This window comes from Stylophora pistillata, chromosome 12 (genome assembly GCF_964205215.1).
Source record: "Stylophora pistillata chromosome 12, jaStyPist1.2, whole genome shotgun sequence".
NCBI classification, from domain to species: Eukaryota; Metazoa; Cnidaria; class Anthozoa; order Scleractinia; family Pocilloporidae; genus Stylophora; species Stylophora pistillata.
In genome coordinates this window covers 8,383,765-8,401,186 of record NC_142530.1, presented here as the reverse complement: position 1 = coordinate 8,401,186, position 17,422 = coordinate 8,383,765, and the positions used below count along the sequence as shown (strand labels likewise).

Below are 17,422 nucleotides of genomic sequence, written 5' to 3'. Positions count from 1 at the left end.
GATCTTTTTGCAATCTCAGTTCTCACAGCAGGCGGATGTAAGAGGTTGCTTAGTCTAGTAGCACGCGCATGGATTGTATTATTACGTTTAAAATATTGTTTAAAATACTGGGGACATTGACCTTGCAGGCATTTCTTAACGAGTTTAAAGACAGATTTACGTCGGCGCTCCTCCAACGTGGGCCATTTCAGAACGTCCATTGCCTGCTTGCTGCGCACAGTTCTAGCCACTATCCTAGCAGCCCGGTTTTGGAGGGCTTCAAGGTCTTGTTTGCGACCTTCCCCGCAACAGCCCCACACACATACACAGTACTCTAAAATAGGCCTAATTAGACTACAATACACTACATTTGCACTCTCTCTAGTAAGGCTTCTACGAAGCCTGCCGAGCATTCCTATGCGTTTTCCCGCCTTCGAAATTAGGTGCTTTATTTGCTCATTCCAGCTAAGGCGGTCATCAAAAACTATACCTAGATAAGTGAAATAAAAAACCCGCTTAATTACATTGTTATTTAAAATAATAGAAAAGGAGTTAACAGCAGATAATCTAGGGGCGGTTCCGAAAAGCATAGCTTCAGTTTTTGTTACATTAACAAACAGACTATTAAAAGAAAGCCAGTCATCAATTTTAGACAGTTCAGCATTTAGCTTGTCTTGAATGACAGAGGCTTGAGAGGATGAACAGTATAGAACAGTGTCATCGGCGTACATCAGAATATTGCAATCGGACACTACTTCCTGTAAATCATTAATGTGTAGAATAAACAATAGTGGCCCGAGAATAGAACCCTGAGGCACTCCAGTAGAGACGGCTTCTGAAGTAGAAGTCACCCCTTGAAACTCTACAACTTGGGTGCGGTTCGACAGGTAATCCGTGAACCAGCCATGCTCTTTATCCATAATCCCCAAATTGGAAAGCTTGTCCAGAAGTACCGCATGGTTCACAGTGTCAAAAGCTTTGCGAAGGTCAATAAACACAGCACCAGTTAATTGACCTTGATCCATGTTCCTTCGAATATTATCAGAAAAACTAAGAGCAGCGAATTCTGTCGAGTGATAGAGCCTGAAAAATTTGTTCTATTGCTTAAATTGCGTATCCCAAGGCTAAACGGGCGATTACACACCGGAAAAGGCCTTTAGTCTCTTTGAAAATGCGATTACGTAGCACTTCCCATAATTGACGCTATTCTTTACAACTTAAACACCTATTTTGTTTAGAAAAAGGAAAATTTAGCCTTTGGAGTTCGTGATAAAGGCCTAGTATGTATTTCCTTTTGCACTAAAATTGTGACGACTCTTGGCCAAACATCCTTTTCACTTCCGTCATACCTTATAATTACTCTTTATCATGGTAAGTATCTAAAACGCAACTACAACAACTCAATACCTTTCTTGAAATAGTTTCGGGAGTAATCTTATTCATAGTTGGCAGTAAAAAGTTCATCAGTGGACAATAAATAATGCTTTCCAAGTTTGAATAATCGGAATGAAATACTTGAGGTGATACATGTGCGTGCAAAGATCCTTGTCCCTTAGATATGCGACGAAATTAGCTACATAATGTAAGTGACATTTAACTGATGAAAACAAGGAAAAGCTGGCAATTTCATGGAAGAGAGGAAATCATAAAGCGGTAACGCGGAAATGTGAATGGATGAAAAATGGTCGACCAGTGTTTCTGACAAGCTTTGGGATATGTTTTCGGCAAACTGAAGATGAATTGTTCGTTGCATATTGTGCTTTCTCCAAAGGCATATTTCGTTTTGTAAATAGTGGGAGAGAAATAAGAAGCACTACGAAAATTCATAGATCTAAGTTATAAATAAAACCCAGTATAGTAAGGCTCAAGTGGAAACGATATGTATTGCATCTAACAAATGCTTTTCCCATCGTGTTCTTTCCAACATAGCTGAATCAATACATTGCCACTTAAAGTAATAATTATGTTCCCGAAAATAGCTAGTGGACTGGTTTTCACCCGTACTCGTTAAGCCATATTATTTTCAGTGCCAGAAAAACTCATAACATATGTTAAGCTTAGACTTAAGGCCTCCTTCCTAAAGAAAGGAAAACCTACTTGCTCACATCATGGAACATAAATATTGAAAGATGAAACAAAAACAGCAACGAAACAAAATGAGATGGAAACAAAAACACAGTTAGGTTATGAAGGTATAAAAGGCAGGTAAATATCGCTCGTCGAATGTTTTGCGAGAGTTATAAATACCTGGCTTTCAGGCTGCATCACGATCATGTTTTGATCAGCGTATAAGTAGTACTTGCAAATAATCTTAAGTCACGATATTGTTATCAGTGTATTTGCAGCTGATATTTAGAATTGTTCGTCGTTTTGGACCCAAAAAAGGTATGTTAACGCCCCGTCCAAAGAGTATAAATTGAGTCATTTGGATCCACAACTGCTATCATCGCAGAAGACTTCGAGATGAAAAAGCTTCTGTTGATAGCCCTTTTTAGCTTGGTGTTTGCAGTAGGCTTGGCGCTTTCGTTTGATGATGAAGATGATGATGAATACGAAAGAAAATTGATTGCCTTAAAGGACGCCAGAAACGATTTGGAGAGGTATCATAATAACTATATGAGTTTTTTTCCCTAATAAAAAGGAATTAATTTTTGAACTTATTAAATTTGGAATATAGAATATAACAAAGCTAAAAGTTATTTAATCTATTGAATCAATCTGACTTCGACCGGAATAGTGAGGACGTGGACGTAGATGGAGAGAAGCCATATCAGGAGAGGAAAGAGGAGAAAGGTTACGTTGTTGGAGTCAAAGATGAACTCCCCTTGTCTGATCCAATGCAGAAATCAGCTGATCCAATCCTACCTGCTTTAGGGCTAAGACTAGTGGGCCATGGAATTGGTCGAGTTATTTTTCGTCGTCGCCGTCGTCGCCGAAGACGGCGTCGAAGAAGATGGGGCTAATGCATTTACACCAGATGCAAAGACATTCCGTGGCTTTAAAAGGTGAGAGAACCAAGTGTAAGCGTTCGATTAGGATATCATAAGTCAGAATATTGGTGAGTTTAACACTTCACTAAGTTCTAAAGTTACTTAGTCCACTAAAATAATCGTCCAAAACTTCCTTTTTGTCGTTATTAATGAGTCTTTGCCGAGGTAGGAAGCTTTGTTTCATAAATTACGTAAGTTTTTAGATCCAAAGAATTTCAATTGCATCACTTCTTTCGTTAACTCTAGACAATTGTCACTTGCATAGGATAAACACCTAAAGGTTTTCTTTCGCCTTTAACTTCCTATACATGTTGGCTATTACCCTACTGGAAGCTCAGAATCGTTCATTTTTTCAAAAATTAAAAGAAATACTACCTTTGTTATTTGCACTTGAGGGAAACAATGTTTAACACCTGGGATCTTAATCTTGCAGACTTCAAGAGGATCATCTCATCTGGAGAACGCAAAACCCTTCTTTTTGTTATCGCTGAAGTAATTTGCTTTGATTTGAAAGCGTTGTAAAGTGCATAACAGGTAGATTGAAAACTTATACATGAATTTATTTATGGTGGTCTTTGATTTCAATAAAAAGGAATGTGTGACGACTGCCTCTTGTCGTTCGTGACGTATTTAGTGCACCTTAGGCCTTCTTAATAACAAGAGATATCAACAACCCCAAAAATTACCATATCAGTTAAGTTTCAGGACTCTTACATCATTCCCAAATGGTTTTTATTGCAAGACAAATGTGTCTTTGATTTTTCCTTTTTTTAAATTAAGGTATTTTATTCTCATCTTTACATCCTTTTTCAAATTTCCTTTTTTATGAAAAAAAAATTAGCGCCCATCCTGACATAATCCTTAACATGGCGAACTACACTATCAATTGGAACTCTGACAGTTTTCATTCCCCAAGAGAAGTCAACAAGTATGGAGGACACCATGTCTTGTTTAAAAGATAGATAAGGCAAAAGAAAGTTGCACAGCAACCTGAATTTAAGGACTGAACGTTTTTCTCAATCATAAAGGCGTGCAAATGTCAAGTACATGTATTTGTTAAAACTTTTCAACTAGTTTTTGCCTAAGAAAATACAAATAGAATGAAATAAAGGACCTTTTTCTTGCAATAAACACCATAGAGACAGACTCTTTTGGTCCAGAAACACGAAAAGATTCTTAATATCAGCTGCAAATACAGTAGTAATAATATAAAGACTTGAGAGTATTTAGAAGTACTACTTGTACACTCATTACCCTCCCATCAAAACATGATCGCGGCACCGTCTTCTAAGGCCAGGTATTTATAAACTGCTGAAAATGCTGAACCAATAATATTTTCCAAAGCCTTTTATGTCGCAAGGGTCTTGCATTGTCCCGCCCTGACCACTGCCTGAATTTGTTTCACGGTGGCTCGGAGTTCAAATCCTCGGCATACATACATACATACATACATACATCCTTTATTTGGTAAAGCAGGTTGAGGAAATGGCAGCTAATGCTGATGTGAACCTGCTATCTACTGATAAACAGCTAAAAAATATATACGTCTCCTAGTATGAATAATGATACGTATCAATAATACATTTTATATACGGGTAGGATAAGTAAGTAAATATATATATATATAAATATTAGTATCAGTCAAATTAACTCAAACAATGCATTTAAAGGAAAATAAATACAAATATAAGATTTAAATTAAAAACATTTAAATAAATAATAATTGTAATAATAATAATAAGATAACAAGATGGCAAACTAGATATCAGTAGTACTTAAATTCGTCACTGATATTGTTGGTAGCAATGGACTTTGAGCCGAAATTAATTTGGTCAATGCATTTATAGAATTTCTTAATGCTAGCCTTAAAAGAAGAGTAACTGGGCTTAGACTTTAACTGACTAGGTAGGCAATTCCAAACAATACTAGCGCGATGAGTGAAAGAATTGTGCAGGGCTTTGGATTTGGGACATTTAAGAGCAAATCTTAAGTTATCTCTTAAATTGTATGAAGTCTGGTGCTTTGTAAATAAACTGTTTATGTTATCAGGAGCTAGGTTATGAAAGGCCTGGTACGCAATACAGGCAAGTCTTCTCTAATACATGTAATGTATAGATGTCCATTTTGCTATGCTAAGAACTTCATGTTTTGGGATATTTGTGCTGATCTTGTGAATCAGTCTGGCAGCACGGATGTGCGAATCCTCGAGGTCGGCCAACAAGTTGGAAGATCCCCACAAAGATATACAATAAGTTACGCTTGGCAGAATACCTTTGAAGTAAATAGAATCCAGAGTGGATCGGTTGAAGGTCCTCATCTGTTTAAGCTTAGAAATCTTTGCATTGAAGTTTGAGTTCACCATTTTAATATGAGGAGACCAGTTAAGCTTGTTGTCAAGTTTGACTCCTAAGCAAGATGAGCTGAAAACCCAGTTGATTGGTTTATCGTCTATTGTGATTTGTCTAATTGGGCCGATGCATGGTATTTTTGAAATAAACATGACTTCAGCCTTGGCTGGATGGATGAACATGGAGTTTAATTTAGACCAGGTAAGTAGTCAAGCCATGCTTGTAAATAGCCAACTGGTTTGCCTCCGGCCAGTTGGGATTCTTAATAATGTTATGTTCAATTTGAATTCAAATACATTGAATTCAAATACAGTAGTTTACATTGTGGGCTATAAACAAATAGTATTTGTTTATAGCCCACAATGTAAACTACTGAGTTACCAGTAATTGTGTTAGTTATTAAAGTTACGTATGATGCACGATCCTCGCAGTAGATAGCGCTATTTATGCTATATATTATAGCGCTAAATAGCCAACTGGTTTGCCTCCGGCCAGTTGGGATTCTTAATAATGTTATGTTCAATTTGAATTATTTGTTTATAGCCCACAATGTAAACTACTGGGTTACCAGCAATTGTGTTAGCAATTAAAGTTACGTATGATGCACGATCCTCGCAGTAGATAGCGCTATTTATCCTATATATTATCTAATACCGCAGTTCAAAATATATGAACTTCATATATTCATTATATCTCACTATTAAAGTTAATTTAATTGAATTGTTTGTTTTATTTTGTCTTGTTTACATTTTATCAATTTTCATCTTCCATTATGAGAGCAAGTAAGAGTCTTTTGCTTTACGAACAGAGCCTCAAAAGTAGACGGCTAAATTTCTATATTCCTTTTGACATGATTGACGGACGAACTTACCGAACATAAACTATTCCTCGACAGTTGGTGTATAAATGGTGCTGCATAAGGTACATATATGTCCACGATTCTTTTTTTTGTTTTTGTTTTGTTTTTTTGCACGAAACCATTATGAAAGTGCACTAAGACGTAATCTTGCTGGTTTAAGGCAATGATTCTAGTGTTAACTTCATACGAAACACGCATCAACTCATCGTATTTTAATAAACCGAAATGGAATTTTATACGGCTTTCTCTGCTTGTCGCGCGGGGCTATCGATATTGGTTTGGACGATCGATGGGGAAATGAATATCAATTGAGAAACGGGAGTTAGTTATAAAAGTATTGTAAACGATTGAAATGACTTTATACAAATAGATTATCCATATCCTCAGTGATATAGTTGACGGCATCCAATACAAAACGTATCAATAGAGAATTTACAAAGAGCTGATATTAGACAAACAACACCGATATGAAAGTGCGTTAATGATTGATATGAAAGCAGATACAAATCCTATTGTTTTTCTTTGCCTACATCTCCATAAAAATCGTCCTAAATTCATGGCAAAGATTAACTTAATTTCATGCTGGTAGATTTCTATCGCTGGCTATTTTTTAATTATTCGATTAACATTACTTAATGATGGCAGATGTCTCCTACCGCTTAATTCTGATTTCAAGGTCTTAGAATCTAGCTATTAGCGCAAGCCATATTTAATTCTGATAAGCACGCTATCCGGTCTGGGCTTATTAAAGACAGAAATTCTTGGTTAATCACCAATGTGTTGAGACGTACTCTCTGAAATAGTGATGAATTTAGAATATAGCATATAGAATACATCATGGAAAGTTTGTCCAAATGGTCACCATAAATAAACTCGTGCGTAAATGATTTACGCAAGAGTTGGTGGTACCGGAAATGGAGGAGTAAGCTCAGCAAGCAATAATTTAAGGAGATAAAGGGTACGAAATCAATAACATCAGCTGTTTTCATATTAATTCTCAAAGTGCTTTCATATCGATATCGTTTATATCAACATTTTCTAAATGAACCACTCACTACACTATCCACATTTGAATGGTACAATGCTTAAGAAGTTCGTGCCGTCAAAGATTTCAGTAAGTATATGGAAATCAATCTGTCTCAAGCAATTCAATTCTTGTACAATGCTTTTATAGGTAAGAATTACCTTCCGGTTAGCTCAATGGATAGAGCGCTGGACTGTTGTGCGGGGGGTCGAGGGTTCGAGCCCCGGCCGGACCAACACTCAGGGTCTTAAAATAATTGAGAAGAATGTGCTACCTTTCTATGACATCAAGAAATGGTTAGATATTCTAGTCTTCTCGGATGGGGACGAATAAATGGAGGTCCCGTCTCTTGCAGGGTTGGGGTTAGGAGACGTTAATTTCCCACGCACGAGATTACTGTGTGATGGATGTCCTCCCCTGGCGTGGGATGGGTGGGATATTGGGCACACTTAATTTGGAGCCTCGCTCTGTTGTGCGACCCTCACCACACTCTGGTGAAAGTGTTTAAATAAATAAATAAAGAATTTCTTTTTCCATCGATACTTATTTAATTCACAAGAAACTGTCCCTCGATCCCAGACATCGAATTTCTTTTTTAGCAGCAGTGTATTGTTTTCCTTTGTTTTTGACACTTGAGCGACCATAAATGCAATTTATGAACTTTTGTGGCTTAACGGCATTGCTCTTTACATTACCGTCAGTGAAGTTATTCAAAATGTGCACTGTTTGTTTATAATCATAAAGAGCCTGTTTAATTTTCATTTTACATGATCAATATTTCCCGGTCCATTGTTAAATCTTGACTGAGTTAGCTTTATTTCCGATAACTCGCAACCCCAAAAGAAATGTAAGAGTCATGCATAAACAATGGTTTCTAAAATGTTTGCCTTGGCTTACTGCTTCGTCCAATATTTAGGTACTCGTATATATTTGTACTTAAGTAACGCAAATCGTGTTTTGATTGAGAGAGGATCTTTACTCTTCGCCCTCCCAGCTATTTAAACAATGTCCTCTGCATTCCCTCTTATCTCCTTACATGCAACAGCTACGAGTATTTCAGGAATTTTTTTTGCTTTGCTTGTATGTTTCTTTTGTCCCTTAGTATAGGCGGACTCATACTGACGTCATTGTTGACAATTTTGCTCATTTGCATACGGCTTTGCGTAAAGAAGGAAGCATGTTAGATACAAATTGACTTCAGGCAGGTAAAGAGCAAGAAAACCTTAGTACATGGTGAAGTTTTTAGCTCTTTGGGTGTAATATTCAAGGAGAAATAGTCCATCAAAAACTGCAAAATTTCTGGGCGGCAAAAGCGCTAATGAGCTCATACATTCTATGTAAAATTTTGAGTTTTTAAACCCGTGTTGCACAAAAAGTATTCGAAGCATCAGGCTCGTATTCATTGGCCGAGTCAATCGTACTTTCACCTTTCGATATTCAGAACTGATTTATTTTTAGCTCCATCAGGAACTGAATTGCTTATGCTAGTGAGGCAAATATTGTAAACAAGGATTCCCCTATACACAGAAAGCCTCAAATTTTATGTTCCTGTGAAGGGTAGAATTTAATCCACTGCAATTTTTGGTTTGATATCATAATAAAAGGGTTCATACAATATCAATTCAATTATGTTGGACAGAAGACGTACTGAACTAGAAAATTTTGATGTTAGATGCAATATATATTTTCTCCCATTGAGTCTAAATATTGGCTGTTTTGTGTTTGGTTTATTATGTTTTTTTTTTTTTTCATTTTTCAAGTTTCTTTTTTTGACAGAAATATATAAATATAAATTTTTGTTGTTCTTCACGTTTATTTCGTGTGAAAACTTAAATACAGACCACCAGATAATCAAAAGATATTTTTTCCTCTAAACATTTCCAAAAAATTCGTTATACATTTTTTTTTTCGCGATGATAAAGACTGAAAGCGCAATAGCGCGTTTCAAGGTTTCTGGCTAACAATTATACACCATAAAAGGCCTTTACTCATTTAGATACTGCATGTGCGTCGCATCTCCGATAATTGACGCAATTCTTAACGACGTGAACATTTTGTTTTAGAAAAGGGAAAACTTATATTATTAGATTTGACGCTATAGGCCTCGTGTACTTTTCTTACCAAAATTGGGAGGACCTTTGGCCTTACGCCATTGAAACTTCCCCTTGTGCTCTTGACTCCATCAAAATTTAAAGTTACTCTTTCGTTATTGCATTAAAGTCTGAGAGCTATTCATAACACAATGAACCTGGTACGCATCGTCTAATCGGTCAATTCAGTTTCCAAACGAATGTTTTGTCACGTTGTAGATTCCCGCATCTGACTAGTTATGTCATAAAAGCAATAGAACGCATTTTTCGGAGCTCTATAACGTGATAAAGCGACACGGGGTGTTGGGAGAACACGAGGAAAGCTTACAACACGTTCTCCCAGCATTCAAAATGGCTTTATCCATTATAGAGTCTGAGGAAATGTGTTCTATTGCTTAAATCGCGTATTCCAAGGCAAGCTAAACCTGCAATTATACACCGTAAAAGGCCTTTGGTCTCTTTGAAACTGCGATTGCGTTGAACTTGCCATAATTGACGCTGTTCTTTACAACTTAAACATCTCTTTTGTTTAGAGAAAGGAAAATTTAGCCTTTTGAATTAATGGTAAAGGCCTAGTATTTAATTCCTTTTGTACCAAAATTGTGACGACCCTTGGCCAAACATCCTTGTCACTTCCGTCATAACTTACAATTACTCTTTATCATGGTAAGTTTGTAAAACGCAACCACAACAACTCAAACCTTTCCTTGAAATTGTTTCGAGAGTAATCTTCTACGTAGTTGGCAGTAAGAAGTTCATCAGTGGACAACAAAGAAGGCTTCCCAGGTTTGAATAATCGGAGTGAAATACTTGAGGTGATACAGGTGCGTGCAAAGATCCTTGTCCCTCAGTTGTGCAAAGCAATTAGCTGCATGATGGAAGTGACATTTGAAGATGAAAACAAGGAAAAGTTGTTAATTTAGTGGAAGAGAGGAAATCGTAAAGCGGTAACGCGGAAATTTGAAGGGATAAATAATTGTTGACCAGTGTTTCTGACAAGCTTTGGGATCTGTTCTCGGCAAACTGAAGATGAATTGTTCGTTGCATGTAGGGCTTTCCGCAAAGGTATATTTCGGTTTGTAGATAGTGGGAAAGAAATAAGAAGCACCACGGAAATTCATAGATCTAAGTTATATTCGGCCAATTCTATTGAATATTTTTTCTTTTTGACTTTTTCAATTTTACAGCTGTACCTATTTTGCTTTTGCTTCTATTTCTCGTCAGCTTTTGTTAGTCGCAGTTTTTTCCATTGCTTTTACCTCTCGCCGGGTCTATATCGATATTGGAATATGTTATAGTTTTGACAATGGGTAGTTAAACGGAAATCACTAATGTTAAAATTAGTTCAAGAAATGAATTAATTCAGACAACTATCCAAGTGCTTCGTGCTGTAGTTGATGGCACGATTTTTCCAGACCATTATACTAATCATCGATAGATAACGTACAAATAGTTCATTGATCGATTAGAAGTTAGAATTTTGATATAGGAATAATTGACGGCAATTGATCCTACTGATTTTCCTTCCTTCATCCCGACGAAATATTTCTTTATTGATCGTTCAATTCAAAGGTAAATAGATTAGCCTTGAAGTAATTTGGAAGGAAAAATGGTTGGTTTCTTTAAATTTTAAGTGAGTAGTCCCACAAAACCGAAAAATACAATACTTCAAGGTTCTAAGATAGTCAGTGGGTAACGTCAAATTTAAGGGCTATCCTCAAAACTACATGGATCTTCCATTTTACAGGATAAAAACATTCCTTTTGGCATGCAACGTTTATCATATCATATACAATGGCAGTTACCAAAGGTTAGCTCTAACAATAACATGATGAAACAGCTCTCAAAATTTTGATTGCAACACGTCTAAAGAAGTCTTTGTAACTAAAATGTTATATTTTTCTCGCTCTCCGAGCTCGAACACGAGAATTTTACCACCCCACTGTACTCAAGATGTACCGTCCAAATTTCTATCATTGCCCTCCGTTGAGAGCTCCTTTCTTTGCGTCACAAAAGAAATATATTATTTCTTAACTACTTTATTGGTGCAAAATTACTAAACAGTTTTAAAAAATCGCTTGATTCTTCGAGAGTCATGGGTTCCTTGGGATTAATGACTTAATAAGTTACAGATCGATACAATACCGATCATGTTCACCATATGGAATTGAAATTTTATAAATGATACACATGAATTCATACAATAAACTTTCATCGACAAGAGTAACTGAAATAAATGTGGATTACAGACTAAATTCATAATTAAGCTTTTCACAGATTGGTTCCCACAACACACCTTATCAAGACACAATTTTAGTTCATCTAGAGGAAATCCACTCAATTTTACTGCTGCCTTTCGAAGCTTTGATTGTCAGCAAGAAGAAAGTAACCGCAAGCAATCATGTTTTGGTCGATCACGGTGGCCTGGAGTTATTAAGTTCATGTACTTGGAATAACTTTTCAGGTAGCTTTTGCCGATGGAAATAAAGATGAAAGTAAAAGAAAATATAACGAAGAAAATTTAGAATAAACACCATTTAAGATGATATTAGCGTCTTAAGACTCAGTTGATATCAATAGTTATTTTTTCGATTTGTTGATACCTCAATATAAAACAGCAACCTTACTAAAAATAAAGAATGAGGTGTATGGCGGGAATTCAAGTACGTCATAAACATACAAGCCACTCGTTACTTTCAAGTGCGAGTTACATATTTTATTTTTGAAATTACAGACCATCATTTAAATGCATACTAATCTACTTGTTACACCTTTCACTTATTGTTCACAACAATGCAGCCAAATTAAACTCAGCGACTAGAAAAAATTGCTTTTCGTTTTCTTCAGATTAGGTGATCCTTTAAAAGAGTGCAAACAAAGACCACAAGCGTCAGACATACTTTTCCGCAATCGTGACTACGAAAAGGAGAGGGTGTTAGTAATACTTCTTAAAAATTTGAAATTTTCTGAAAAACAAACCATTCTGAATATTCTATTAAGGTTAATTCAACAAGGCCCGATGCTAATCATAGCATGACAAATTTGGCGATCTCTTAAGTTAAACTTGAAAATTACATACAATAAATGCACTGTAAAACATTCAGCTGAGCCTTAAAACATTCTTAGTGCTTAGACAACAATGGAAACTCCAGAAAACTCTCATTATTTTCCTTTCTTTTTGAAGAAGAAAGGCCTTTTTAATTAAAGATAGTTTAAAAACCAAGGTAACGAGTCATATACCTAAAGAACTTTTTTTTATTTTTTTTTAATTGGGATGGATATTTTTGTATCAAGAGCAAATATTTTTGTTCTGAAGTCAATATCTTTTTGGTCAGGTGTGGTTATATTTTGCATGGCACCTGTGGACCACCGTGGCTTTGATCTTATTGTTTCCTTTTTTTTTTTTTTCTGGAAGGTTAAATATTGTATGATCATTAAATAAATGCATAAGGAAATAAGGATTCGGACAAAAAGGGGTAAATTGCCGTAGACGAATCGGCGTACGCTGTTTACCAAAAAATTGTAAACATTAAATCTTTTCAATTCTCAAATATCATGTACTTATTGACTAACTGGGAGTAGACGATTCTGTGTACAATATTTACAAAAAAAAGTGTAAACATTTAATATTTTCAATTTTCGAGTATTGTGTACTTATTGACCGAGTGGAAGGGTCGGACAGGAAAAATAAGTGGCTCGAGGTCATCATGGACGGACCGAGCGCAGCGAGGTCCGTGCCTTATGACCAAGTGTCAAATATCTTCCCGTCCGGCCCGACTAACCTCAGTTAATAAGCATTTTATCGTATGTCCACTAAGTCTTGAAAATCTCAACCTAAAAGGACGCGAGGGAAGCGAACCCTTCAAGAGGCACGGCAGCTTTATTGGAAATATCACGATCTGTCAGCAAGATGCTTAAAGGTGGATGGAGACCTCGACACAATTTGAAGTTCTGCAGCTGGAGGGCCGAGGAGTTTGGCCTGATTGGCTCAATAGAATGGGTAGAACAAAATCAAAAGATTCTATCTGATAGAAGCGTTGTTTATTTAAACACAGACGTGGCTGTAGGTGATAACTACACTTTAACAACCCAAATCTGCCCCCTTCTCTCGAAGACCATAGTTGCTTGGGCTAAGAAAGTCAAATATTCCAACGTGTATGGGAATAAAACTAGTCTGTATGACATCATGGTGGAAAGAACGCCTTCTCCGAACAATCCCAGCGAGCCCTATGTTGTACCATACCTTTTTCTCAGTGATTACTACCCATTTTATATGTATCTGGGGATCCTATCTGCCGATCAAGTTCAGCTCCTTCTATGGAACTGGAATGGAGCTGTACCCTGTCTATCACACACACTAAGAAAATCTTACAGCTGCTGCCGAATTCTGCTTAAGGTGGTACTTTTACAAGTATCATGAAGCGCCTGAATTTATAAGACAAAGTTAGCGGCTATTATGGGGGCCAATGACCATAGAGGCTTGGCCGGACTTACGAACAGGAACAGGTGAAGTTGTGAAAAATTTAAAACGTGTACTGGCAAACCCAAATATTTTTGAGGGTCACGGTTTTAGCTAAAATGGTGGTGCTCCCTAGCTTAGTTTTAAAATATTTTTTTAAAAAAATTATTAAAAAAGAAAGTGGTTAAAAAACCTTTTCCTGTCAATGAACACCAATAGTAGCGATACACGAGTTTTGAATCTGTGGTTACTTTTGGAATTGTTGCATAATGGTTATGTTACAGAACTCTTTTCTCGATTGCTACTGCGATCTTATTACCATGGAGGAATGGCTTGTAGGCGGAAAATACATTAAAAACAGGATAAGCCAGTCGTTATTTTCACGTGTGAGTTGTTTTTTAATTAATTGAGACTAAAAACCAATATTTAAAGACATTTTATTAAAATTTTTCAGACTCAGCAATAACAGAAACAAGTTTTTTATGCTTTCTCCAGATTAGATGATTCTTTCAAGCCTGCAAGATGTAAACATTCCGGGCTCAGACAAAAGTTAACTGGAATTGTAACTACACGTAAGAGTGGCTGTTGGCACTAGTTAAAAAGATAAGGATTTTGAAAATAAACTAAGCTTTATATTCTAGAAAGATGGTTCAGTATGTATGACCACTTTAAAGCCTAAAAAGACTGGTTCGTATGTAGTTTTAGCAGTTGTTCTAAAATTGTTTAAAGTTTGAGCAAAAGATGATATTTCTTTTTCCCCAAATACCCAGTACAGTGTTTGTAACAACACACGAATGGTTGTTGGTGGAAAAGTCAGCAATGGATAGGAAGGGCCTATGATTCTTTTGATCTAGGTTGTTGGTAACCTGTGGTACAAAAATCGTTCGCCTGGGAAACGCCAATTAAAAACGACATTGGGAAGCTTTGGACAATTTTTTCAGCAGCTTCAGCTATTTAAAGGCTTAGCAACGTCTTTAAATCGCGCAAAACAGGGCTTATTCTATTTTCTTCGAACACATAAACTTGCTTCTCTTACCGTTTCAAGCCACCTTGTCATCCTGCGACTGGTCTGAATGTATTAGCCTTGCCTCCTACGACGACGTCTTCGGCGGCTGCGTCGGATGACTCGACCCAATAAGCGACCAATCGATCGGAAGATTGGATCAGCTGATTTCTGCATCGGGCCGTACAGGGGGTTATCATCTTCGCCCACAACAATGTAACCATTGACCTCTCCCCTCTCTTCTTTTGGCTCATCAGTATCCTCGTCCTCACTATTCCAGTCGAAGTCACTTTGGTTAAATCGAAAGGAAATCGTCAGTTTTTCTGAATCCGAATTTATTAAGTACATAAAACACTTTCCATATTCTCGGTACAAAGAATAATAATAATGGTAAAGATGAAACATACATACACATACATATCTTTCTTACCTATCTAAATCGTATCTGGTCGCCTTATTCGCAGTGTATTTCCCCTGGTTTTCATTATCGTCAAACGAAAATGCCAGGCTTATGGCTGGCACCAAGCCGAGCAGAGCTATTAACAGAAGCCTGTTCATTTCGTCGTCTGCTTCAATTCTCAGTCTTGGATCCAAGCGGCGCAATTTATGCGCATTGAACGGGGCGTGGGCAGACCTTTTTCGGTTCAAAAACAACAACACATCCTAAAAACTGTGGTAACATAATGAATTGAGAGTATGTACAAGTACTTCTTGTGCGTCCACAATCATGACGATCAAAACATGACTGCAATACAGTGCCGGTATTTATAACTGCTGAGAATGTTCAACGAGCAATATTTGTCTCAGTCTTTATTTGCATCGAACTATATGCCTCTATCATCGCCGATCTCTTTTATTTTGTTTTTCGTTTTTTCTTTGCTTGTATGTTTCTTTTGTCCCTTAGTTTACACAGAAAGCCTCGCGTCAGATGCTCCTGTGAAAGGTAAAATCCAATCCACTTCAATTTTCGGTATGATATTATAACGGAAGGGTTCATAGAATATCGATTCAGTTATGCTGGGAAGAAGGCGCACTGAATGAGAACAGTTTAGTGTTAGATGCAATAGATGGTTTCCCAATGAATGATATGAATATTAGCTTTTTTTGTGTTTGGTTTATTATGTCTTTTCTTTTTTTCATTTTTTAAATTTTTTCATTTTCCAAGTTTCTTTTTTTCACACAAATATGGAAATATCAATTTTGGTCGCTTTTCGTGTTTATTTCGTGTGAAAACTTAAATCTTAAATAGAGATCCCCCTCCCAGATAATCAAAAGATATTTTTTCTTCTAAATATTTCCAAAAAAATTGTTAAACATTTTTTCCAAAATAAAATTAAAAACTGAAAGCCAAATAGTGCATTTGAAGGATTCTGGCGAACAATTACACACCATAAAAGAACTTTATTCATTTAGAAACTACAACCTCCCATAATTGACGTAATTCTTAACGACGTGAAGTTTTTTTAGAAAAGGGAAAAATTATTATGATATAGGCCTAATGTGTTTTTCCCCTTACCAAAATTGGGACAACCTTCGGCCTTACGCAATTGGAACTTCCCTTCGCCCTCTTGACTCCGTTAAAACTGAGAGTCACCCTTTCGTTATTTTATTAAACACAGTGAGCGTAGTCCCCATCGTCCAATTGGCCAATTCAGTTTCCAAGCCGATGCTTTATCAGGTTGTAGTGTCCGCATTTGACTAGATATGTCATAAAAGCAATAGGACGCATTTTTTCCGGGCTCCATTAAAGAAATAGGACACAGTTTTTCGCTCTCTATAACGCGATAAGGCCGCGCGGGATGTTGGGGGAAAACAAGGAAAGCTTAAACCCGGTCTCCTAACATTCCAAGTGGCTTTATCATGTTGTAGAGCCTGGAAAATTTGTTCTATTGCTTAAATTGCGTATCCAAAGGCTAAACGGGCTATTACACACCGGAAAAGGCCTTTAGTCTCTTTGAAAATGCGATTACGTAGCACTTCCCATAATTGACGCTATTCTATACAACTTAAACACCTATTTTGTTTAAAAAAAGGAAACTTTAGCCTTTGGAGTTCGTGATAAAGGCCTAGTATGTATTTCCTTTTGCACCAAAATTGTGACGACCCTTGGCCAAACATCCTTTTCACTTCCGTCATACCTTATAATTACTCTTTATCATGGTAAGTTTGTAAAACGCAACTACAAGAACTCAATACTTTTCTTGAAATAGTTTCGGGAGTAATCTTCTTCATAGTTGGCAGCAAGAAGTTCATCAGTGGACAATAAATAATGCTTTCCAGGTTTGAATAATCGGAATGAAATACTTGAGGTGATACATGTGCGTGCAAAGATCCTTGTCCCTCAGTTATGCGACGAAATTAGCTACATAATGTAAGTGACATTTAACTGATGAACACAAGGAAAAGCTGGCAATTTCATGGAAGAGAGGAAATCGTAAAGCGGTAACGTGGAAATGTGAATGGATGAATAATTGTTGACCATTGTTTCTGACAAGCTTTGGGATATGTTCCCGACAAACTGAAGATGAATTGTTCGTTTCATATTGTGCTTTCTCCAAAGGTATATTTCGGTTTGTAAATAGTGGTAGAGAAATAAGAAGCACTACGAAAATTCATATATCTAAGTTATAAATAAAACACAGTATAGTAAGGCTCAAGTGGAAACGAGAT

At 36.6% G+C, this 17,422-nt stretch overlaps 2 protein-coding genes across 2 annotated transcripts; one reads left to right on the top strand and one right to left on the bottom strand.

The window, feature by feature from the left end:
• Positions 1-2,434: 2,434 nt before the first annotated feature.
• Positions 2,435-3,575, top strand: LOC111340425 (uncharacterized). Its single transcript, XM_088741744.1, has 3 exons — positions 2,435-2,579; positions 2,717-2,984; positions 3,403-3,575. Exons 1-2 carry the CDS (start codon positions 2,443-2,445, stop codon positions 2,940-2,942), a joined length of 363 nt encoding a protein of 120 aa, XP_088597870.1. The 5' UTR covers positions 2,435-2,442; the 3' UTR covers positions 2,943-2,984; positions 3,403-3,575.
• Positions 3,576-14,170: 10,595 nt separating this feature from the next.
• Positions 14,171-15,470, bottom strand: LOC148718664 (uncharacterized). The gene is made up of 3 exons (XM_088741567.1): positions 15,183-15,470; positions 14,786-15,041; positions 14,171-14,264 (listed from the first exon to the last, which is right to left on the bottom strand). The coding sequence occupies exons 1-2, from the start codon at positions 15,308-15,310 to the stop codon at positions 14,828-14,830; spliced, it is 342 nt and encodes a 113-aa protein (XP_088597693.1). The 5' UTR covers positions 15,311-15,470; the 3' UTR covers positions 14,171-14,264; positions 14,786-14,827.
• Between the last annotated feature and the right edge of the window lie 1,952 nt (positions 15,471-17,422).